Genomic DNA, 24,530 nt, shown 5'->3' with positions numbered 1-24,530 from the left:
TGTTTATTATCTATTAAATATACTTTAAATTATTTTATTTTTAATACAATAGTTATTTATTTATTTATTTTTTAATGGTTAAAAATGATTAAAAATTTAAATTTAAATTTAAATTTTGAGTCTGTAATATTTTTATCTTTAATTTTTATTATAATAACAATAAATAACCAACAAACTACTTTAATAAATATATGACTCTCACAATCTCTCATTTCATGCCGTTGATAGTTGACGATTTAAACAATGCACTATTATTTAATTATTTACCTATTATACACGAAACAATATAATAAGAATTATACATTAACTAAGTTTTGCAAATATTTTTACCTAAAAAATTTAATATTTAATAAATTTTAATTACTAAATTAGTTACTAAAATTTTATTACATTAGACAAACTAATTATCACATAAAATTGTTATAAGAAATTTTACAAATCAATTTCTTTGTTACTTAATAAAATTACAAACTTTTATATAAGTGACTCATAAATTAATTAGTATTAATTTTTGTATAACGAAAAATCATTATAAAATAATTAATTAATGAAATATACCAATTAAATAATAGTATAAATAAAAAATTTAATTCATAATTTCACAAAATAATTTTTAAAAAGATAATTATGCATATAATAAGAGTACAGTACTCACAAAAATATATAGTGAGTACTAAACCATGTAAATAAAAACTAATTTTTTTTATTTATCCTCATTTTTTTTAATTTTAAAAAATAATAAAATAATTTATTTTTAAAAAAAAAACTAAATTTTTTTGTTATACTTAAAAATTATTGAAATTTTTATTATCTATTCAAATTATATTATTTTAGTAGTCACCAAAAAAAATTATATTATTTTAGCTAAATAAATTTTATCTTTATAATTAACTCAAATATTAGAATATTATCTTTATTTTTATAATTTTTTGTTTTATCTAAATTCATTTTTTATATTTTTAAATTTAATTTCATAAATATATATTAATGCCATAATATTTAAAAAAATGATACTATACATTAATAAACTTATTTAAGAAATTAATTTATTCAAAACAGGATAGTCATGACACGTTAATGTAAGCAGAAAGTACATGCGTACAGCTACGAAAAATATTGTGTGTGGCAAAAGGTTAAATTTTAGCCACGTAACAATGTTTCGTGATAAATAGAAGATACGGTCATTTATTTTTATCACGATTTAGTGTTCGTAGTTAAAATTTGGTGGCTAAACCCCATTTTTGTGGTAGTGATATATATTGTTAAGTAAATATAGAATACTAGCAAGATTTTAATAAGATACTTTGAAGAGTAAATAGTCAAATTGGTCCCGAAAGATAGCCCGATCTTCAAACGAGTCCCCGTAAAAAAAAGATAATAAAATTTGTCCTCGAAAAATTTAAAATTAGTAACGTTAGTCCTTCCGTCAGTTGGATGATGACGTGTCACGTTAAGTGTCACGTGGCATATGATGACGTGGAGGGCTAATGCCACGTGTCACAAGATGATTGGTTGATATGTCAGATCGGCCACGTGTCAGGTCAGTGACACGTGGCATGCCACGTGGCACTTGACATATAAAAAAGTTATTTATAATCGAAATAGTCCTTGAAAGTTCAGACGTAAGTCATATTCATCCCTAAAATTTTAAAAATTAATCAAATTAGTCATTATATAATTTTTTTTATTTTTTGTTGATAATATTAAATTTAAAATATTTTTTGATACTACTAATTTTAATAGAAATGTAATTGACAATAAAAAAATTAGTAATTGTATCTTTTCTTCTTAAAAATTTGTTAAATAAAATTATCTCTCTCCTCTAATTCTTGTCAAAATCTCTCTTATTCTTTTTTATTCTAAAACATTTTTCTTACATTATTACATTTTGTTGGAATATATATATATATATACTCAAAATTGAAATGTAGGTATTTGTTAACCTAAACAAAGTTATATGCTCAAAATCAAAATTTATGTATGTTAATCTAAATGAAAGTAATAACGTAATGAAAAAAAAGATTTATAAATTTTTATTAAATTTGTTTAGGTTAACATACATAAATTTTTATTTTGAGCATATAACTTTATTTAGGGTAACAAATACATACATTTTAATTTTGAGTATATATATATTCCAGCAAAATGTAATAATGTAAGAAAAATGTTTTAGAATAGAAAAGAATAAGAGAGATTTTAACAAGAATTAGAGGAGAGAGATAATTTTATTGAACAAATTTTTAAGAAGAAAAGATACAATTACTAATTTTTTTATTGTCAATTACATTTCTATTAAAATTAGTAGTATCAAAAAATATTTTAAATTTAATATTATCAAGAAAAAATAAAAAAATTATATAAGGACTAATTTGATTAATTTTTAAAATTTTAGGGATGAATATGACTTACGTCTGAACTTTCAAGGACTATTTTGACTATAAATAACTTTTTTACATGTCAAGTGCCACGTGGCATGCCACATGTCACTGACCTGACACGTGGCATGCCACGTATCACCGATCTAACATGTCAACCAATCATCTTGTGACACGTGGCATTAGCCCTCCACGTCATCATATGCCACGTGGTACTTAACGTGACACGTCATCATCCAACTGACGGAAGGACTAACGTTACCAATTTTAAATTTTTCGGGGACAAATTTTATTATCTTTTTTTTACGGGGACTTGTTTGAAGATTGGGCTATCTTTCAGAACCAATTTGACTATTTAGTATTTACTCATACTTTGAATATTACCCAGAATGATAAAATAAATAAATAAATAAATAAAAGAATATGTTTATAGTAGAGGAAACAGACATCTTCAGGGAATAGCGGACTGGAATACCAAAATGGGAGAGTTTTTTTTTTAATTATATATATAAAGAATGTTAGAGATTTATCAAAATTTATTATTTTTTGCCATCATTTAATCATTAAAACTCAATTCATTTAGTTTAATAATTCAATAACATATTTTATCCCATATTTTTAAATATAAATAACTAAATAATGACCAAAAATAATAAATTTTAATGACCTTCTAACATTCTTTATATATATATATATATATATATATATATATATATATATATTACTTTTTTATACACTTTTAGTACACATTTCTTTATAATATAAAAAAAATTAAACAAAAAAGTGTCCAACTATTTTAAAATTAAGTTGCCTGTTCCTCCTCTATCATTATCATCATCATGGTCATTATTTTAAATAATATATATATATATATATATAAAACTTTTTTATACATTTTTAGTACACATTTCTTTAGGTGTCTAAATATTTTAAAATTAAGTATTTAATTAAGTTACAGCATGCTTTTTTTTGAACGTATGTATCATACGTTGTAATTGCTTTTTTTTTCCTCCTCTTCTTCCTCCTTTTCATTATCGTTTAATCGTTTATCCGTTTATCAATGTCGTCTTCTTCAACAATGACATCATCATCGTCATCACTGTCGTTATCATTATCTTCTTCTCTTGTTCTTCTTCAATGCCTGTTTGATTTTTTTTTCATTGTCCTCCATCATTATCATCACCATCATAGTTGTCATCTTCTTTCAGCAAATAAAAGTACAAAAAATTTGATTCACAGCATAGAAATTTTTATGTATAATACAAAATTTTTTAAAAGATTACATGTTTAGAGTATTAACACTCAACCAATAAAATACACACAATAAAAAATTTCAGTATTCGATATATAAATTTTAGTGCACAATACAAAATTTTTTAAAAAGCTACATGTCCAAAACATTCACATCTAACTAACAGCACAGAAATTCTAATACACAAAAATTGTTGACACACCTAACAGAAATTTTTTAAAATCACATATCCAAAATATTGACTCACCTAACCAACAAATTACATTCTTAACAAAATTTATGTTAATAAATAAATTTTGTGCTGTAAATAAAAATTTTATATTATGTGCAAAATTTTTTATATTGTATCAATAAATTTTGTATTTTGTAAAAAAAAAAAAGTTTCTATGCTAAAAAATGCCAATAAAAAAAAAAGTCACGTATAGACATATTTTTTATTTATGTCAATTTAATTAGATTTAATTAAAAAAAATTGTACATGTAATATCATTAATTTTTTTTTTATCTTTTTTATTTGTTAACAATCAAAATATATATATATCTTCTTTTATTTTTTATATTCTTTTTGTACTTACGAAATTTTTACGTAATTTACCTAAAAATAAAAAAAGAATAAAATAATTTTTTTTTTTAAATTTTATGAATAAATAATAAATATCACAAAGATCTATGTATACAAATTAACAGTCAATTGTATTAAATTATTTAATATTTTTTATTTATTATTTATTATTTTGACGTTGAAAACATTTCATATAAATCGTCATTTTATTTTATTGTGTATTGAAGAAAGTAATAACGGTGGCCTGGCAATGGGAATTAATAATTTGGCATGTTGCCAGCATCCAATCGCATGGGGTAATCATTATCTATGATCATATTCTTGATCATGTGATACTCTCAAAATTCTCAAATCTGAGAGTATGGTGATTTTGTTTCTGTACAAGGATCTCGATTAAGTCAAGCGGTGCCATGTGTAATCCCATGGAACAATACACTTGGACTCCTACTTTCTTTCATCTTTTTTTATTCTAATCTTAAATCAAAGGTAGCTAAGGTGGATCTCATACACTTTGAACTATAATATTATTATTATTATTTTGTGTGCCTAGCTACTTTCACTATATAGAATATTCTATATAGTGTCAAAATAAAGTACTCAATCATAGATAATAATTAATCCTCCTTTATAAATACATGAGGTAGGAATCAAGGAAATCAAAACCTACATCATCATTATTATATATCATGGCTTCTTGTTCCGTATCATGTTTCTTTAGTGCAAGTGCAACTTCAAACCGCTGGCAAATAAAGCTCTCCCAACCATACCCCAAGATGTGCTTTAAGGACAATGGTAATTAATACATATATTCTTGTACTAGCTACTCGATCTATCAATCCTTAACAAGATGTGTTCGTGAGTTAAAATTATTCATCCTTGATAAAAGCAAATTAATTCAAGGCGGAAAAACAAATTAAAGGTTCAAGATCGATCATGATCACTAGCAAACACAGCAAAACGATTTTATATTATATTTGAAAAATATTTTGATTTATGTATTGTTTACTTGTTTATTAGTTTATGTTTATCGTTTAATTTGCTTTTTTGTGATTGATTTTGATTCTTGATGATAATATCGAAAGGAATTAAATTTAATCACTTGATATTAGTACTCTGTACTCCTTAAAAAGGTCGAGTTGTTCACAACTGATAAAAAAAAATAATTTTATATTATATACTAATTTATTTGTGTTCCTGTTAACAAAAGTTTATGATTATCAATTATATATTTTTTATTTTATGATATGATATCAGAGTTTATTTTAAAAAAAAAACATGTTTTATTCTGTGATTGTTTTGGCAGGTAAGCCAGCAGACATTGTTGATGCAAATTTGAGTGTTTTGAAAGTAAGAATTGAAGAATTGAGGAAGAGGGATGGTGGGTGGAACTATAACAAGCGGAATAATAATGATTACGAGGTTTCAAGGTATAAGAGAGATTCAAGAATGGTAAATGAATATGTAGAGATGTTGGGTATGGCATGTGGTGCAATTGGACTCGTCTTTCTCATTGGTTCTATTAGCATCTACCTTGTGTCCCTCCTTGTTTATATATCAAAATGAATCACTTATTTCTTCTTCTACCTACCAAACCTCAAATATATCATGTATCATCTTTAATTTGTCTTTTTCTACATGGATGTCTTTGTTTCGAATTGAAATTTGAATGTGTATATATATCTAAGTAAGTGTTTTCCCTTCCCCATGCATAAGTTGAAGAAACTAATAGTACTCCCAAACAAGCGTGTTTCTCAGGTGGTGATGATCATCAATAACTGCAATTCTCCAAGATCCCAGAAGAATAAAATATTATTAAATAATAAAAAAAACAATTGTAGAGTCGAATCTTATTTTAATACGTGATTTAAATATTCGTGATATAAAAAAATTAAATATTATTTAAAAATTATTAATTTATTTTGATGTATTTTTATTTTTATTTATTTTGTTATTATATTGGACTTTATGTTTGTGAGTTTTAGAATTTTTTTTGTTTTAATCTAATAAAAGATTATAAATATTTTTTTAGTTATTGTAATTATAGTATTCTGTGGTTAGAAATTTGAATTTTTTTTGTGTCTTACGATGTGAATAAGTGAAATTGAGTAAGTTTTTTTCTTATTGTATTGAGAAATTAAATAGAAAGTTAATGAATTCTTTCGATTCAATTTCTAAACTATGGCGTGTACAAGTTAAGTAGTTAAGTTAAAGAGCTTTTTTCTTGTTGTATTAAAAAATTTAGTAAAAATTAAAATAAATAAAATTTTTTATATTCAATTTTAATTTATTTTTTTATTTTAATTTTAATGTATTTTTTATTTAATTTAAATTCTTATCTATTTATTTATCATATCACACTTATTTTCACCATATATATAAAATAAGATATTATTTTTACGAAATAATCGAGATCCAATGTAACGAGGTTAAATAATACTGGAGAAATGCTTGCAACATTTGCTAGATTAATGATAAACTTGTTGTCACAAGAAAAAAAAAAAAAAAAAAACTAAAAACAGATAAATTCGTTGGATCCATGTCCTTGAGTGTAATGAAACAATTCTTTCTTGACATTATGTTACTAATTTACAGATAAGTTTAAGAAAGATCAATTACCACCACTGCAGCATTTTTCATCTGAAACAATATTTAAAAAAATATTATCTAAAAATTAAAAAGAGTTGTCTTTGAGCAACATTTTTAGATCTAATATAATGTTTTTACTTTTTAGAAATAACGCTAAATATAAGTGTTCTGAGGGTTAATGATTTGGCCTTTAACTTGAAGTCTAAACTTTTGTAGTGGCAGCGATTCGTTCAACTTGAAACAATTCAATTAATTGTAGGGTGAAAAAATATTAGATATTTCATTTTCTGAAATTAATATTTTTGATATCATGCATTTTTAGGATCGATAAATTTTTTTAATTTTATTAATCAAAAAAATTTGACTTTGGACAATAATTATAAAAAAAAATTAATTGGAACATAAAAAACGTGATTAAATTGGTTCTAATTACTCTTCAAAAAATAAAAAAAGAAAGGGAGAAGATTCTCGAACCATGAAAATGATCTAATGATTTAAAAAAAAATTGAACGAGAAGTCGTATGAGGGGTGAAAATCTCATGTACGGTTCTATAGAGTGGCAGTAAAGGTGACTTATTTGTCAATTTTTTTACTATCACAAAAAAAACACACTCTACATTTAATCTCTAGATTTGAAATTCCGCCGTTCTGAGTTTCTGGTGAGGAAGTGAGAGATGGTATATGTAAGAGACTTCGATGCTTAAGTTAAAAAGAGTTTTAAAGCATATTTTTATAATAGAGTAGATAACTACTTTTTGGAATAATTCTATCTTTATTGGTGGATAATCATTTCTTTTATCTTAGGAGTTTGTTGAGATCTATCTTTTAGATGATATTGAGATAGTAGAAAAAATTTGAAAAAACAATTACTTATTTAGATAAGTGGAGCTGAATCTCCTTTATCGCATCTAACCTTTTATGAGATAGGATAAGTGGAAGATGCCACTTTTAATGGGCATTTATCCTTAATGAGTCCGTCTTTATTTTGGACTAAGATATGAATAATAAATATTAAATATTATAAGTTTTTAATATTTATAAAAAAATTATTTTATTAAAAGAATATATATAAATATATACAAATTTATAATATCTAATTTAGTAATTTTTTTTATATTTATAAAACATTTTTTATTACCACGACATGTATAATATCATTTGGGTAAAATTTATAAACAATCTTATCTTGGAGCAATAATTATCTGCCACATCTATGTGTAACGTTATATATATATGGCCAATTCTATAGTGTCTATGACTTGGTGTCTAAATTTTGTCTAATTTTTTTTGTAGTAAATTTTAAATTTTTAAAAATTATTTATTTTTATATTTTTTAAATTAAATATTAATTTTTAACTCTTTTTAGTAAATAGACACTGCATTTTAGGCACCATAGCATTCACCTATATATATATATATATTAAGACCACATGTAGGCATCTAACATCTACGGTAAGAATGATGAAAATCATGTAATGGATTCCATTTCCGAATTAGGCAAGTATCATTGATGAGTGAGAAGAATGTTATGAAGGCAAAAAAAGATGAAGACAGGTAATTATATTTATGGGTTATGGATTCAGATATGCAAGATGGCAAATTGTGAATATGTTATAAGTCAAAAATGACCTGCACTACCTACCTTATCTAGTGCACAGGCCAGAACCAATCTGGTTTCGCCATTACATTACATCTCCTTACTTTTACCAATATTTTATTTAATTATTTAATTATTATAATTCATCATTTGTTTTTCTTAATTTCGGAAAAGCATAGGATTAGCACTTAGCAGCACACTTTTATACACGTGATTGGCTTTACCCTCTTTGGTTATCCAAATTCCACCGGGATATCAAATCAAACCAAGTTATAAGCATTATTTTTATATATTTTTTGTCTCCAATATTAAAAGTGGTAGATAAAAAAGCAAGAAACGATAAAAAGTTTATCTTTTATACCCTAATAAGAAGAAAATATACAAATTTGAAGTATTTAATGTCAACATCTTCATTGATTAATCATTTACTACTATTTATAATTTAAACATTACTTTTGTTACATGGCAAGGGAATTGAAATAGTAGAATATATAGAAGCCAGGTTTATATTATGAAGCTGGTAGAAGATCAGTAACTCACTAGTTACGGATTTCTACCATATAAAAATTATGCATTAATTGAGAAGTTAATTATGATAGCCAAACAGAAAGACAAAAAATTAATATAATTATTAATTACACCAAGTGTATGTAGATATCATAAAGGTCTGCTGCTTTTTTATATATTTATAATGATAGTAAGTAACCAGTACTCCAGTAGAGCAGTTGATAGTTTGATACAAACATATATACTATGGAGCATTATTTATTTATTTATATTATGTAACGCTCCAAATTAAAGTAAATAAAGCATTACATAAGATGCATATTATACACTAGTTATCCTTTTGGGCAGCATGTAAATTACTGAAGTAACCTTGAGGATTGGCCTCAAAAGTTTCCCTTGAAATATAGGCTCCACCTCTGCCAGGGGCCTTCATGCTTCCCCCGCCGCCGCCGCCACCACCACCACCACTGCCACCTTTTGCGCCACCACCACCACCCCCTTTTGCACCGCCACCACCCCCTTTTGCACCACCACCACCACCGCCTTTTGCACCACCACCACCGCCGCCTTTTGCACCGCCGCTGCCACCGCCTCCTTTGCCACCACCGCCTCCTTTGCCACCCATTATTTTCAGATGATCACAACAGACAAATCAAAGCTTGATCGCTATATATTGTGGGGATATGTGAAGAACAAGGCTCACTAGCTATTTATATACTAATGGTAATTAATGCGATCGATGTCCTTATTAATTATAGGATAAAATATACTTGAAGTTTTTTAAAGAATTTAAAAATATTTTTAAAAATTTTATTTTGTTTTAATTTTTGTTATTTACATCAAATATAATTTTAATAGTTAAATTTTTAAAAATTTAAAACTAATTCAGCAATAATTTATAAAAGTAACTTTTAATATAAGCAAATAAGATATATTTATCATATATTATTATTGAATTAATTTTAATTTTTTAAAAAATTTAGCTGTTAAAAATATAATTGATACAAATAAAAAGTTTTGAAATAAAATTAAAATAAAATAAAATTTAAGATTTTTTTTTTAATTTTTGATAAATTTTAAAAATAAAAGATATACTTTATTCTTAATTATAAAAGAATTTTATAGGTTAATTTAGAATTTGGCTAAAACTTAAAAGTATTATATTATTATGGTTATACTTTTAGAATTTAGTTAACATGTACTATATAAAGATATATAATAAATTTATTATTAATAAAAAATTAATGTATTAAAAATTTAAAATTTTTTATATTTTTAATAAAAAATTTTGTAATGCATAAATTTAACATGTTAATGTGTAAACTTAACATGTGCCCTTACAGCACAAAATAGATATATAAATCCATATTTTTATTAATGAGTTCTGAAATTTCCAAAATGATAAAGGAGATGAATACAATTTAAATGCTTGGAGTCTGTGTTCAACATTAGCTATTTCTTTCTACTATATCTCATAGTAATTCACCATTTTCCCAAAGAATTCTAGAATTCATGCAGATAACCATGAAAACTTTCAAATGCAATTAATAACTGGATAATACGAACAGGAAGTTTGATCATAAATAATGCCAACTTTCCAAAGGATTAAACGGAGCTTAATGGCCGGTTAAGATAAACCTGCATTTGATGACTACATGATTCATGCATGTTGGAACTGTCTCAGCACATATATAAAAGAGAAAAAAATATAAAAATCTGAATAATATAAATTTTTAAGGACACTTGTTCACCAATTTTTTCTTAAAATTACATTTCATAATGCACTTTATAGTTAATGACTTTTGTGTACATTTAGAGGCTAAACTAAATATTAAATCATTAATTATATTGTCACAGTTTTGCATGTCTGAATATGAATATCATGCATTGTTCGTTGATTATTATTAATATAATGTGGCATGCATGTCTATCAACTATCTAGTTCTGCACTAAACATTTATACTAACACGATAATACAATAAATCACAATTAGCTAGATAATTAAAGTTTAATTTCAATGTATAATAAGTGTAAAGAAATTTAGGCGTACATTAATTTTAAGGGGATACTCCCATAAAGACGCAGAAAACGTATTTTTTAAAGATAATTTTTAATAATTAAAATTTAGCACATATAATCACTTAAATTATGTTATTTTTGTCAAAATTATATTAGACAAATTAATTTGACCGAAAAATAGTGAATTAAATTTTGAATTCGTCTAAATTAATATTATTTTTTATAAAAAATGATTACAATACCTCTATTATATAAAATGACTAAAATACTCTTATTATATATATTAATTTTGAGAATTCTAAATTCTAGCCATTTTCTTCTCTATCGTTATAGAGTTAGAATTTAAAGTTTTTAAAATATATATATATATATATATATATATATATATATATATATATATATATGATAGAAATATTTTAGTTGTGCTTTATAATAGGGATATTGTAATAATTTTTTATAAAAAATATTAATTTATACTGGTTTAAAAATTTAATTTATTAACTTTTTTGCTAAACTGATTTGTCCAATCTAATTTTAATAAAAATAATATAATTTAATTGATTATATGTGTTAATTTTTAAAAAACATCTTTAAAAAAAAAAATTTTAACATCTTTATCTAAGTTATCTAAGTGGCACTCTAATTTTAATATGACTTTGTATTACACTAGAAATTAAATTTTAAATAACAATGACGTTGACGGTAATCCTTTCTCCTTAAATTGTGTGACAACCGTCCACATAGTTTGGCGTTTTCCACCCAACACACATCCATTTTCAGGCCGGCCAACATAACACCCTTTATTGACTCACAACTTTCCCAACTTGTTCAAAACCATTTGTTCTCACTTTACATATATTTTTAATTGAAAAAAAAAATTGACTAGAATAAAAAAATGATAAAATTTGAACCAATTTGAATAAGTTAAGTGAATAACTCATTTGTCATTTTAAGCAAGTAATTCAGCAGCAAAAAATAAGATTTGAAACACACAATAAATAGATATATGACTTGCAAAATTGCATTTATTCTAGAAATAATGAAATTTTGTACAGATTTTCAATTAGTAGTTGATAAGCGTAGTAATGAATAAAGAATAATGTATCCCTATCTAATAAGTAATAACCTAATTTTGAATTTTTATTTTCTTTGTAGGATGAGAGTTCTGTGTCTGAATGTGAGGTGTGTCCAAATGCTTTTAGCTCCATTAATGGCGGGTTCTTCAGTTATAGTCTCCAACACAGGCTTCCTCGACCTACTGTAACTCAACCCTGACGACGACAATAGATCCACCCCTTCCAAACTCAGTCTTGGAACTACCGGCTGGACGCGCGCAGTTGGTGCGGCGGATATGCGCCTGGCGGGAGAGTTGGCGGCGAGGAAGAGAGCGGCGACGTCAGCCGGCGTGACGATAGAATTAAGCCTCCTCATGGGAAAGAAGATGTAGAGGTTCCCTAAATCCAGATCGTGATCGGCAGAGAGAGCGGAGAACCTGCGGTTGACGTGGAGAGAGCGGGAATTGGTCAAGAAGAAGTTAGGGTGGTCCATCATGAGCTCCGCCGCCTTCACAACATCCCTGAACTGCTTCACTTCGCCGGCCGGGAAGATCACCGTGGTTACCTTGCCGGCGTTCTTCGCCAAAGGAGGCACGAAGCTGCATGATGATATGTAATTTCCCATTACTGCTTCTCTTTATTACCTTAATTAACTGATTTTTTGTTTGCAAGAGAAAAATATGATACGATTCAATTCGGTTATGGTTATAAATTTGTTTTGTGTGTGTATATATAGGGGAAGGGTCAACGAGAAGGATTGTGATGTGTGAATAGTAGAATGTGCGTGTTGATGCGAGAGTGTTAGTGAGAAAAGTTGACCCGTGTTGTTGTGGCTGTGATGAGAGTTTGTGAGTGCGCGTTGGTTTTGAAAGTTGGGTGGAAATGAAAATGGGAAGAAGCTGCAGTTGCCAGTTGCAAACTTTTGAGGGGGATATAGCTGCACTTAGTATTTGCCGTGTGGGAGTGGGACCCCTTGCCCTCAGCCTGAGACTCCATGCTTATTTTTCTTGTGCTCTATTACTTTTTCTAGTTTATATGTTAGTTGATACTATTAATGAAATATTTCTAAGAACTACGGAAAATGATAATGCACTTCTAAGAAATTAAGAATTGCAATATTCTCTGGAAAATAATCTAGATTAAATGTCCTTTACGATTTCTAATTATTTGTCCGATAGACTTTTCACCCCCTAAAAAATCTAAAAATTCAAGTCGGTCCTTATCTACTTTGATATATGTACATTTCAGTCTTTGGTTAGGATCAAAAAGAGTATTTACTCAATAATCTATTATTAGAGGCAACAAATAAATTAGTAGGTTTTTCATAATCTTTCCAAGGATACTCAACGCATATTATTCTTTTAAATGTGAATAATTGATAGAAAATATAATAAATAAATAATTAAAATTTGGTTAATTAACAAATAATATAATGCTTTTAATAAGGTTCTTTAAAGATAAAGTAAAGATAATCCTTGACAAGAAATTAAAAAGGTGGTTTGTCAAAGGTTCCAAGAGACTTGTGAGTTGTGGTATGTGACTATGTGTCACGTGGTAATTGCATGCACTATGTTAAGCCACTGCAATATACAGTCATCACTTTCTTCTCATTTATTCTGTGAACTTGCGCATCTCAATTTATTGAACTACTTAACAAGTGCATGTGAACGATTTTGGTGGATGATGTTTAATTACTTTTCTGCTGAATCTTTATTGACTACTATGTAGACAGATTTTAACTTTACTTTGATGATTTGATTGATGTTGAAGTTAACCAGAATTATTTCACTTAACTGATCAAATAGAATTACACATACACTAAGATCATATCATATGAGTGAATTGAGTGATCAAGACTGAAAAGAGAGGAAGCATGGATACAAGTCTATTAACGGAGCAAAGAGTAGGCCATGCTTCATTCACAGCGGAAGTGAAGACCATATGCTTCATTCGTCCCAGTTTCCGTTGCAGATTGTTTCAACCATGATTGTTGGTCTCTCTTGCCAGCGCTGCCTTGGCCATCTGATCTCCATCTGTACTGTCACTGGTTTCAGTTTTCTTATTGTTACATATATATGCAAAAAAGAACTGGTAGATTATATTGTTGATTAATTATCCTAATTAATAATTAACAGTTGGGAATGGCTAGTGGATTGGAAACTCTTTGTGGACAAGCATATGGAGCTAAACAATATCACAAATTTGGAATGCAAAATCCACACTGCTATATTCACTTTAGTGTTGATGTGTGTTCCACTTGCACTCATTTGGTTCAAGATGCTTTGATTTCACAGGAAGCAGGGAGATTCACATGCTCATCACTTCCTCTCTCACTTTCTGTATCCATATACCTCTGTGTTGGGCTTTGGTATACAACACTGGATTTGGTAACATAGGTGCAGCCATAGCACTTAGTATTTCAATCTCGCTAAACACTGCTTTCATTGGGTTATACATAAGATTCTCTTCTGCTTGTTCCAAAACCCGTGTTCCCATCTCCATGAAGCTATTCAAGGGAATTGGAGAGTTCCTTCGCTTTGCTTTCCCTTCTGCAATCATGTTTATATTCTTGTTTAATCTGTAATATTAATCTTTAATGACGATAATAATTATATATTATGTGTTGCAGCCTTGAATGGTGGTCATTTGAGTTGTTTATCTTGCTCTCTGGCCTTTTACCAGATCCAGAACTTGAAACATAAGTTCTTTCAGTTTGGTAAGTTGTGTAACATGGCATAACTTTTCTTGTTAAGTCTGATGTGAGATTTTTCTTGTGCAGTCTCAAAGAGGGGCACTCTACCTGTTAATGTTGCAAGTGTGAGGAGTGCATGAATTTAGTCTCACATCAAAGAAAACAAAGAAGAATGAGAAGTTTATAAGATGAGAGATTCATTAATTTAATATTTTAAGATTTTAAGTTGGATATAATGTCTTCTTATCTTAAGTTAGTCTCACTTGATTCTTCTCTTTTGGGCTTAAGGTGAAATAATTCATTGATTTTTAATGCAGGTAATCAATGCAAGAAAGAGGCTATTTGAAAGGCACTTTTCCGAGGATAATGGATTGATCAGAGAAGACAATGACGAAAACTCAAATTTGAAGATGGCATAGGATAGATTCATATTTCTTTAGAGGAAGTTGTTTGGTTCTGTTATTCCAAATGAGTATCACAGTTGCTTCATTTTCACCAATGAGAAATAATATTTGACTAATGCTACATTTTAATAAAGAGTAAACATTGTTTTTTTTTTTTAAATAGAAATAATGGTTTAACTAATAAGTAAACTTTTTTGAATGTTTTAGTTTACAAAATGTAAAATAAATACATTAAAAATTTAATTTTTTTTATATTTTCTATAAAAATTCATTCTTAACCTCAACATGAAAAAATTACAATAACGAATAATATATAACACATAATTTTTACAAATTTAGTAAGAAACAATTCTTATATTAGATAAAAAAAAAAATGAATTCCGCAGCCAGGATTCGAACCTGGAAATTCAATTCAACTCAAGAATTTTCCAAAGTGCTACTGCGGATATTGCGCTATTTTGTTTCAAGCTATTCTTCTAAGAGCTTATATTTCTTGAATCAAACCAATATGGCAATATGCTCCACACCTTTTGAAATTTTGACGAATGACGATGATATACGAAATAGTGTCCATTTGAATTTGTTTTGTTTAAGAAAGAAATGCTTTCTTTTTTTTTAATTTAAAAAGTATATTTTTATAATTATAAAGTGTTGAATAAAGTTTTAAAAGGATATTTTTTAAATAAGTAATATCTTGTTTTCTAAAATATAAAATTTTAAGAAGATTTTATTAAATTTTCTTATAAAAATATAAAACTGTTTTTGTAGTAAAAAATTAAAAGATATTTTCAAAAAATCAAACAAAACTCACTCACTCATAATCTAATTCCCTCAAATTTTTTTTTTTTTTTTTAGCAAAGATAAGAGATTCGAACCCGCAACCTCTTAATTCCCTCAATTTAACTTAGTAAAAAAGTACGATCCACGTGTATATATATATATATAGGTGGAGTCTATGGTGTAGAATCCCTTTAAGTTCCTCATGTGTAGAACTGACGTGGGTAGGCCGTTACAAAGACACATATCCTTCTGAACATCACTGCAACAATTCAGAACTCTTAGAAAAGAGTGCTAGTCAAGTGATTAACAGATGCTATGTACAACAATTATATAATTAATGAAGGCATTTTTTAATAAATAAATTTAGAAAGTAAAAATATTATTTCTTTTAGTTTTGGAAAATATTATGCTTTTTCCAAAAAAGAAAAAGTAAATATATTCATGTGAAAGGAAAATATTATGCTTTTTCCAAAAAAGAAAAAGTAAATATATTCATGTGAAAGACGTTCTATAACGAGAACGGCGTTTGGTTTCTCCCAACCCAGTGTGCTTGATAATGGCAAAATCGAAGGTGGTGATTTGAGGGATGTCCTCAATTGCAATAATTTGGGGTGAAATTTTTTTTTTTTGTGCATGTATTTTTATTGTTCTTCTAGATGGCGACAGGGGAGAAGGGAGGCTCGCCGAGAGTCAATCACCACGATTGATATAAGCTGGGGTTTGACAGAGAATGCAAAGGTTGAGCACCGCGACCTGTCAGCGATAAAGGTGGTTACGAAGATGGATGCAGCAGTTGTGAGCAAGATAGAGGTGAAGACGACAGAGGTAGCATCCGGCTTTAGCGTGCTGTCCGGCGTTAGCGATACTGGTAGTTCCGATGAAGATAAGGGGCCATGGAGAAGGCCGCCGCCATGGTGGGCTACTGGGGTTGGCTCCCCTCTCTACTTTCTTTCTATTTTATGGGTGTTGGTGACAATGGTGCAAGGTGGCAGTAGTCGTATGGTGGTGGTGGTCGACTACTCTCTGCAAAATGTTTGGCAACTTTTTGTGTGGCGTTTTTAAACGAGGCCAATGGTTGAGAGTTGAGACGATGCACAAATATTTAGCATTAAAAATTTATTTTCTCTGGTTCTTGAATTTTAACTCATTGATGTTGTGTTGTTAAAATGTGAATGAATCCATTAAAATGTGTGTTAAATATTTTAAAGTTAGATCTACTTACTCTCTGCCCTGTTCTTGAAGTTTTTTAATCGTTTCATTTTAAAAAGGTTAATATTATTTTATGTTTATTTTTTTTCTTTTAAAAAGAATATGTACATCAACATAATTTTATACAGTAATTATCTCAAAGTATAATTAACCTATTATAATGAGTTTCAAAAAATTTATAAAAGTGATCATTATCTGCTCACTCTGTCATTGTCGGACAAAAATTATAGCTTTTAGATGGACACATGTCTTTATAAAGAGAGATCTACGTCAATTCTACACATGAGGAACTTAAACAAATTCTACACCATAGAATTCACCATATATATATATATATATATGGATATTTTTTTTTTTGGATAAATTGCGTTTGGGATGTAGCTAGTGGGGACCACAGGTTCCTTTTGCATCTTTGCGTTATGTATGATGTTGGTCGCAAAATTCGGATGAGCGAGTGAGTGAGTTGACTCAGAGAAATGAGCAGCAGCAAGAAGATGAACCCTCCAGACGGAGAAGAAGAAGAAGAAGAACCACTATCGAAAGCTGCAAGAGCTGCTGAAGATCTTTACCACCTCCGAGACACTTATTTTCCACTTGACCCTAACGACAGAACCTCCAAGCTCCACCACCATTCCGATCTCGCCCTCTCCCTCCTCGATTCCATTCCCCCAGGTCCTTCCTCTTTACCCTCTTCTAATACTAGTAACAATTATTATTATTCAGTTGATTCATTTCAATTAATTTCTTGCAATTTTTTTTTTCCAGAACAAAGAAAATCGTCTCTGCAGCGTGCAACATTTGAGTATCTTAGAGGCAAGATATTGGATGTGTTCCCTGACTATAGGAAAGAAGCTGAGGATCATCTCTCTAAAGCTGTAAGTACAGATGCACTATTGTTAGGGATTCATTCATTATAGTGATGTGAATGTGAATGTTTGTGTGGTTGATTCAACAATTGAATCTTCGTTGGACCAGGTTAAGTTAAACCCGTCTCTTGCAGATGCTTGGCTATGTTTAGGTAACTGCATTTGGAAGAAAGGGGATTTATCTGCTGCAAAGAACTGCCTTAGTCTTGCATTAAACAAGGTGATTTACTACTTGCTTTACACGAGTCATGCTGCAGTAAACTAATACTTTTGAAACTTGCCATTAGTTGTAGAGCCAAGGGTCATTTTGGTTCTTATAACAATGGAATTTTTTTTATGAACTGGGAACTTTGAATTTGAATATGCTGTTTTTCCAAGAATAAACCTCTACCTGGAGGCTGTGACCTTTCTTTACTCAGTTTCAGTTTCTCTCTGAATTGGAAGATATTATGTTTAGTGAGATGATGATAGATGCTGGTTGTTTAAGCAGGGTCCTGACAAAAATATTCTTTGTCAATTATCAATGCTTAAAAGAAAAATGTCTCAAGGTAAGGGATTTCTTTGTACTTTCTTATTGCTTGAGGTTGCCTATTGTTTTATAGTTGTCTCTGATTTCTGTAGTCATTTTAACTTGGTTTGAGTGTTTGACATACCTGAAGGAGCCTCGCTTTTACACTCTTGCTCTTTCTGTTTAATACCAATTGCTCAGATGGGTGGTGTTCAAGAGTGCCTAATTTTAGTGCGTGCATTATATGTAGTAGCGATAAAATCATTACAGAAATGTACTTGATGTCCTTTTTGGAATTTAGAAGTGAACTACAGTCCACGGGGTGAGGGATGATAGCGGAAAAGTGGTATAGAACTGCAGTTATGGTAGTCAGGAAGATAGAATTGTTTCAAATAAGCATAGCATGACAACTGCTTGTTTCTTTTGTTTTTCTTTTCTTTATTCTTGAGAATACCAAAATGTTCCTAATAGTGGAGGTGCATTACTGTGCTTGCTATGAACCCAGGTGCGGAGAATCAAGCTGAACTTGTTGAGGAAAGCATTCAACATGCCAAGCAAGCAATCACTTTGGATGTCAAGGATGGGAACTCTTGGTGTATGTTTTTAAATAAATTACTACTGCAATATATTCAACAAATAGATATTGCTTTGCTATTCAATAATACTTTGTATATGGTCAACTTCAATTATGATGATTGTTTTTTATCTGTTAGTGATTAGCCCTTCCATTGATTTTGGCAGATAATCTTGGAAATGCATGCCTTACAAGCTTTTTTGTCACTGGAGCTTGGGATCATAGCAAACTTTTACATTCCTTAAAAGCATATCAAAATGCCGTGAGTATGAAGAGGAAGGATTTATAATTTAGCTTTAATAATGTGCATGTGAAAGAATTATATTTTTATTTTTGTTACTTTTGTTTTATTATATACACATCTCTTTTTATCTTAAAAAAAAAAGTTATACACATCTCTACATGGAGGCTAATTTTTGTATCTGGTGGAAGACCTAACGTTTAGTTAATATGTACCAGGAGAAAGATGAAAGAATGAAGTCCAATCCAGATTTATATTTTAACAGTGCTACCGTAAGTTGCATCTTCATCCTATAATTGTTTCTCTTAATGCTCAAGTCTCCATTTAATATGAGGTTGGAGTGCAAATTTAAGCCTTTTTTTACCCTGTATTTTTTTATGTATATGTCTCAGTCTATTAGTTCCCAACTTCCCTGAAACTAGAGAACACAGCAATGTTCCATTCTCAAAAATCATAATGGGTCATGCTAATATTTATTACACATAAATATAAATTTGCCTGCTAGTCTAAATAGTTTGTTACAGGTTAACAGATATCTAGAGAACTACGATAGGGCTCTTAGCGGATTTGAGGCTGCTGCTCTAAAGGATCCAGGACTCAATGCTTCAGAGGAAGTTCAGAAGATTGTCAATTTACTTGACAAGGTGGACAATCTTTTGAGGGTAATGATATTGTCCTGTGGCTCTGTATTTGTAACTTAAACCTACTAATTAGTTGAAGGATTTTTCTTAGCTTAGTGTTTGACCATAGAGGATACTTTTCATTTCTGATGTTGATATTTCAATTAATATAAAGTCAATCTTGACCCCAAATTGACTTGTAATAAAACATCATTTGATAAAAGCAGCAGTTGATTTATATGATAATTTTAATTATAGTTATTATGGACAGGGAAATTTACGAGCTAAGAGAGTGGCTTCTTTGGCATCATCATTGGCTGCTGTTAATTGTGAGAGCCTTTCTTACCTATACCTCAATACATAACTCACTGAAAATTTCGTTGAGCATTTGCCTTTAAAGTTTTGTTATGTTTACTAATAACTGACTAGATTTGTGTCTACCTTCTGCTGCAAGTGAACTCATCACAGAAGAGAGTTACCATAGACCTCATGTCAGAGGGTCTAAATAGAAACGTAGCAGTAGATGGGAAGGTGCTTTTCTTTCTTAGGAGTGAGTGTGTTGCTCCCCTGTAAGTCCTCTGTTACTGAAAAGTATTTTTCACTGCAATCACTCCCTTGCTATGGTGACTCATTATATTAATAATAACTTCCATTTGTGTTACTAGAAAATGTTACTGGTTTTACTGTCTTTTGTTGTGCATTAATTTATCGTAAAGCATTGTTGCAATGTATAAGAAGATTTGGCTGAGATAATCCTAATCATGCCATTTTGCAGATACTATTTGCTTTGTGATTCGAATCAAATTTGCTTTGTTCTCACAGTTTATGGTTTACGGAACGATGTGGTAAGGACTGCTGCCAAAGTTTTATGTCATCCTCTTCTCTTATTGTCTCTAATCATTTTCCTCAAACGCTAAATTTCATTTTTCTTTCCTTGATAAAAGTCAAGCTGACAAACCAATTGCATGGTTCCATATTTTCCATCTGGAGTACTATTTCTTCTTGTAATTTATAGAAAATAAATAGAAAAATATGGACCTTCACGCAATTAAATATGGCCATAAAATCGTCATGTATATTGATTATTGACAACTATACACAGTTAGACACATTAAGGATAAAAGTAGTGCTGAATAAGAGTTTTGGTCTTGCTGATCTTCTTGGTATAGTACATAAATGTGTACTTTGCTCATCTTTTTTCTCCATTCAAAACGTGCACGCATGTTTGCTGGATAAATTTTGGTCAAGTCAGTTATTTTCCTCATTCTTATTGCAATTGAACAACTATTATGGAGTTAATTGATATGTTATCCAGATTAAAGAAGGAGATCAGCTGACACTGCTTGACCCTTTCTTCCGTGATGTGGACGTGTCCTGGAAGGAAAAGGTAACTTTTCAATTTTTGGTTTTCATATCTTGATTTGATGCAATGATAATTTCTGATAGTTTTCCTTGTATTCTCATGCTTGTCTAAACATAGCATTACCAGTTCAAATCTATACGCCTGGATTTCTATGAACAAATGCTTGTAAATGGAAAAGCTCTGACTCCTCAACATGCTGTCCGTACATCAATATATGCGCAACATAAACCCTGAACTGAATAGACCAGCGCTGCATAGAGATGATGACGTTTGAATTGCTTCTGCTGCTTTGGCGGGTTTTGGATTTTGTATTCATTTAGTAAATAGATTAGTGGATACATGTATACAGGTGAATTCTTACCCAAGTCATGGGTTGATTTGAAAATAGAAAAAGGTTACTCTGAGAGGAACAAGATAGTTTTGCATTAAATAGGTCATCGAGTTTTGTATTTGTTGAATGTGCCAGTTTTAAGATTCTCTTATATTTTTGGTGCTTCAAGACTCAAGAGGTCATTGATTATCTTGTTTACATGTAAAAAATAATATAATCTTGCAGATGCTTTGTTTTGTATTCCTGGTTTTGTAAAATAGAGGGGGGAAATGGATAAAAGTTCATTGAAAAGCACCTAATAACGATGTTGATGGTTAAAATTGAACTCAATACTATCATTCATTCATTTGACTCCCCGTGACAATTATAAATGATAAATAATTGCTATGCATTGCACCGTCTACAGAAATTGGACGAATTGTCATGTTATTTTATAGACATGCGCATGATTTATTAACTTCGTCTTCGCAAATATATCATGCCACTTCTTTCAATATTCATTAAATCTAAATAGTATTCATAAGTTTTTTTTGGCACTAAACATCATCTCCAAAATGCATATAAACATATGTGACATGCATGCAGTATGCTATTATTGGACAGACAAACTAAGTTTACTCAAAGTAAAGTGTTGGTTTCTTTTCATTTCTCTTCCTATACTTTTCTTTTGAACTTTTTGCTTCATTGTTTCATAAACTTATCTAGAGCTTGCAGATATAGCTTGATGGAGAAAGAATCTGTTGAGGTTAGTGGTCGTATAGATTATTAATTCATTTACAAAGTTTCTGATGCCTAGCTTTTTGTCAAGGCAGGGAAAAGTCAAGAAGAAAAAGTGGACTCTTTGAATTTGCCCACCCGTCAAGGAGCTGAAGAAAATTCTAGAGAGCAATGGTTGAGCAAATGGAAGGACTGATTCAGAGCCACTTGGGAGTTGGAATAATTGATGAGCTGTATGATCGTTTCACTAAGCAGTGAAGTAGTTTCCTGATGTAATGGATATGCAAAAGCAAAAGATAGTAGCACTCTTTGTTCTTCTTAAGCGCAAGCTGCTTGATCAAATAGGACATGGACTTCTCAAACTTGTGTCATATGAATTTTTTACCTTCTGAATCAACCTTCATTCGTATATAATATTGCATGTATTTTACCAATTCATACAGTTTATGTTTAATAATATTATTAACCCTACAGGTCAAAGATTAATCCATCGAGAATTTGAACTCCATTTATAGGTTTGCTGTTGGCCAATGAGTCCACTATCTTGTTTTTTCTTTAAGGCCTAAAACAAAAACTATCCAAATCCATAAATCCAACTACCCAATTCAAAATAAATAATCCTATCCATAAATACAATCACTCCCATTATATTTTTAGAATAAATTTTGGTTCTAATGTTTAAAATAAATTTTGTTTTAGTCCATAATATTTTAATTATTATATTTTTATCTAAAAATATTTAAAATAGCATCGATGTTATTCTACTATCAAATTTATTTTCACACTATTAATTTTTTAACAGAAATTTAAAAAAGAAGAAAAAGAAAATAAGAGAATAAAATTTAGCATTGTTAAGAGAATAAATATGTAAAAAAAATTGAACAAATATAACTTTAAAAAAAAATATTATTTACAGTATATTAATTTTGTTAAATGATAGTGAATGATTTAATGATTAAATAATATTAATACTATTTTAAATATTTTGAGATAAAAATAAGAGAATTAAAATATTAAGAATTAAAATATTAAGAATTAAAATAGAATTCACCTAAATATTGGATACCAAAACAGCACGCTATTCAAGATTTATAGCACCGCCACGGCGCCACCGACACTGGCGCCGTGGCACCCGTGACGTGGCAAGATTCATGCATCGGACTCAATTGGAGTTTCAGATTTGATACCAAGTAATTATGAGAGATACAGACAACACATACAAAAAGCCTTATTGATGGTAATAATTACTAACTATTCACACATCTAATATTAATATTCAGGGACCTTATAGTGTACAGATGTGGGTGTACAGATTTTTGTCTTTTTGTGGCTGAAAAGCGTGTCACTAAAAGTGTTACTTAAAGAGAAAGTGTTACCCTTAATCGTTAACTTGGCTCTGATACCAATTTTAACATTTGACTTTTCAATTTTAACATTCGACTTTTCTTTCTTTTTCGAAATTGATTTCTCAAATAAGATTATAATTTGTATAGATTCAATTTGTGGTGCAAAATTATAATCTAAAGTATTGACCATTATTTTTCTTGTGTGATTATTTATTATTAGTCCTTGATTTATAATTCTGATTTTTTCAATCTTGTTTTAGTTTATAATATTCTTTTTTGCATGGATTATTGTATATAAAATCTTTTATCTGTTTGTCTTTTTCTTTAATATAATTTTTCAAATCCTCAAAAACTTCTTTTATTTCTACACTTTCTGTTGTTTCTAAATATCTTTTTAATTTTTCAACTTCATACTCCATTTTTTCTTTCAATAGTTTTAATTCTTTTAAGTCATAATATGGTTTTCCAGGCATTTATAAATTTTTTAAGTTTCTTTCCAACTTGTTTATGTTTATTCTTATTTCTATCCTTTTTATTATAAGGTCATTAATTTCGATCTGAATATTATTTAATTCTCTTTTATGTTCCTTTATTTTACTTTTTAATTTTTCCGCCCTTTTTCTTTTTATTTTATTTTCTGGTTTTTCAATCTTTTTATACTTCATTATTTATTTTAGAATTTCTGCAAACTCTATCATCGATTCATCACTTTTTTCCAGAGATTCTATTAATTTCTCTAGTTCTTCAACTTCTCTTTTTAACTTGTCATAAATTATTTTTAGAGCTTCGAATGCTCTTTGATTTATTTCAGAAAACTGTAAATAATTCAAACGATTTTCTCTTTCAAAGAGCTCTTGTTTCTTGTCTTGATAAGTTACATATATTTCTTCTCTATTTATTGTCATAATTTAGTGTTTAGAGTTTCA

At 29.0% G+C, this 24,530-nt stretch overlaps 4 protein-coding genes across 5 annotated transcripts; 2 read left to right on the top strand and 2 right to left on the bottom strand.

Annotated features, from left to right (window-relative positions):
- The first annotated feature begins 4,703 nt into the window (after window positions 1-4,703).
- Window positions 4,704-6,026, top strand: LOC107617088 (uncharacterized). Its single transcript, XM_016318897.3, has 2 exons — window positions 4,704-4,981; window positions 5,493-6,026. Exons 1-2 carry the CDS (start codon window positions 4,876-4,878, stop codon window positions 5,750-5,752), a joined length of 366 nt encoding a protein of 121 aa, XP_016174383.1. The 5' UTR covers window positions 4,704-4,875; the 3' UTR covers window positions 5,753-6,026.
- A 3,021-nt stretch (window positions 6,027-9,047) lies between these two features.
- Window positions 9,048-9,504, bottom strand: LOC148546910 (uncharacterized). Of its 2 annotated transcripts, XM_088500533.1 has the most exons (2): window positions 9,408-9,504; window positions 9,048-9,353 (listed from the first exon to the last, which is right to left on the bottom strand). In XM_088500533.1, the coding sequence occupies exons 1-2, from the start codon at window positions 9,502-9,504 to the stop codon at window positions 9,208-9,210; spliced, it is 243 nt and encodes an 80-aa protein (XP_088356659.1). In that variant the 3' UTR covers window positions 9,048-9,207. The 2 variants fall into 2 exon arrangements, with proteins under 2 accessions (XP_088356659.1, XP_088356658.1); XM_088500532.1 differs by having other exon boundaries at window positions 9,048-9,504.
- Window positions 9,505-11,905: 2,401 nt separating this feature from the next.
- LOC107619678 (uncharacterized) lies at window positions 11,906-12,788 on the bottom strand. Its single transcript, XM_016321974.3, has one exon. The coding sequence runs from the start codon at window positions 12,576-12,578 to the stop codon at window positions 12,039-12,041; it is 540 nt and encodes a 179-aa protein (XP_016177460.1). The 5' UTR covers window positions 12,579-12,788; the 3' UTR covers window positions 11,906-12,038.
- Window positions 12,789-16,352: 3,564 nt separating this feature from the next.
- Window positions 16,353-21,781, top strand: LOC107618709 (uncharacterized). Its single transcript, XM_016320841.3, has 13 exons — window positions 16,353-17,710; window positions 17,804-17,913; window positions 18,014-18,124; window positions 18,395-18,452; window positions 18,918-19,007; window positions 19,154-19,248; window positions 19,446-19,499; window positions 19,752-19,889; window positions 20,119-20,176; window positions 20,302-20,416; window positions 20,623-20,692; window positions 21,163-21,234; window positions 21,328-21,781. The coding sequence occupies exons 1-13, from the start codon at window positions 17,515-17,517 to the stop codon at window positions 21,442-21,444; spliced, it is 1,284 nt and encodes a 427-aa protein (XP_016176327.1). The 5' UTR covers window positions 16,353-17,514; the 3' UTR covers window positions 21,445-21,781.
- Window positions 21,782-24,530: the final 2,749 nt, after the last annotated feature.

This window comes from Arachis ipaensis, chromosome B9, assembly GCF_059453495.1.
Source record: "Arachis ipaensis isolate K30076 ecotype BB chromosome B9, ASM5945349v1, whole genome shotgun sequence".
Lineage (NCBI taxonomy): Eukaryota > Viridiplantae > Streptophyta > Magnoliopsida > Fabales > Fabaceae > Arachis > Arachis ipaensis.
This window is presented reverse-complemented; position numbering and strand designations above follow the sequence as displayed.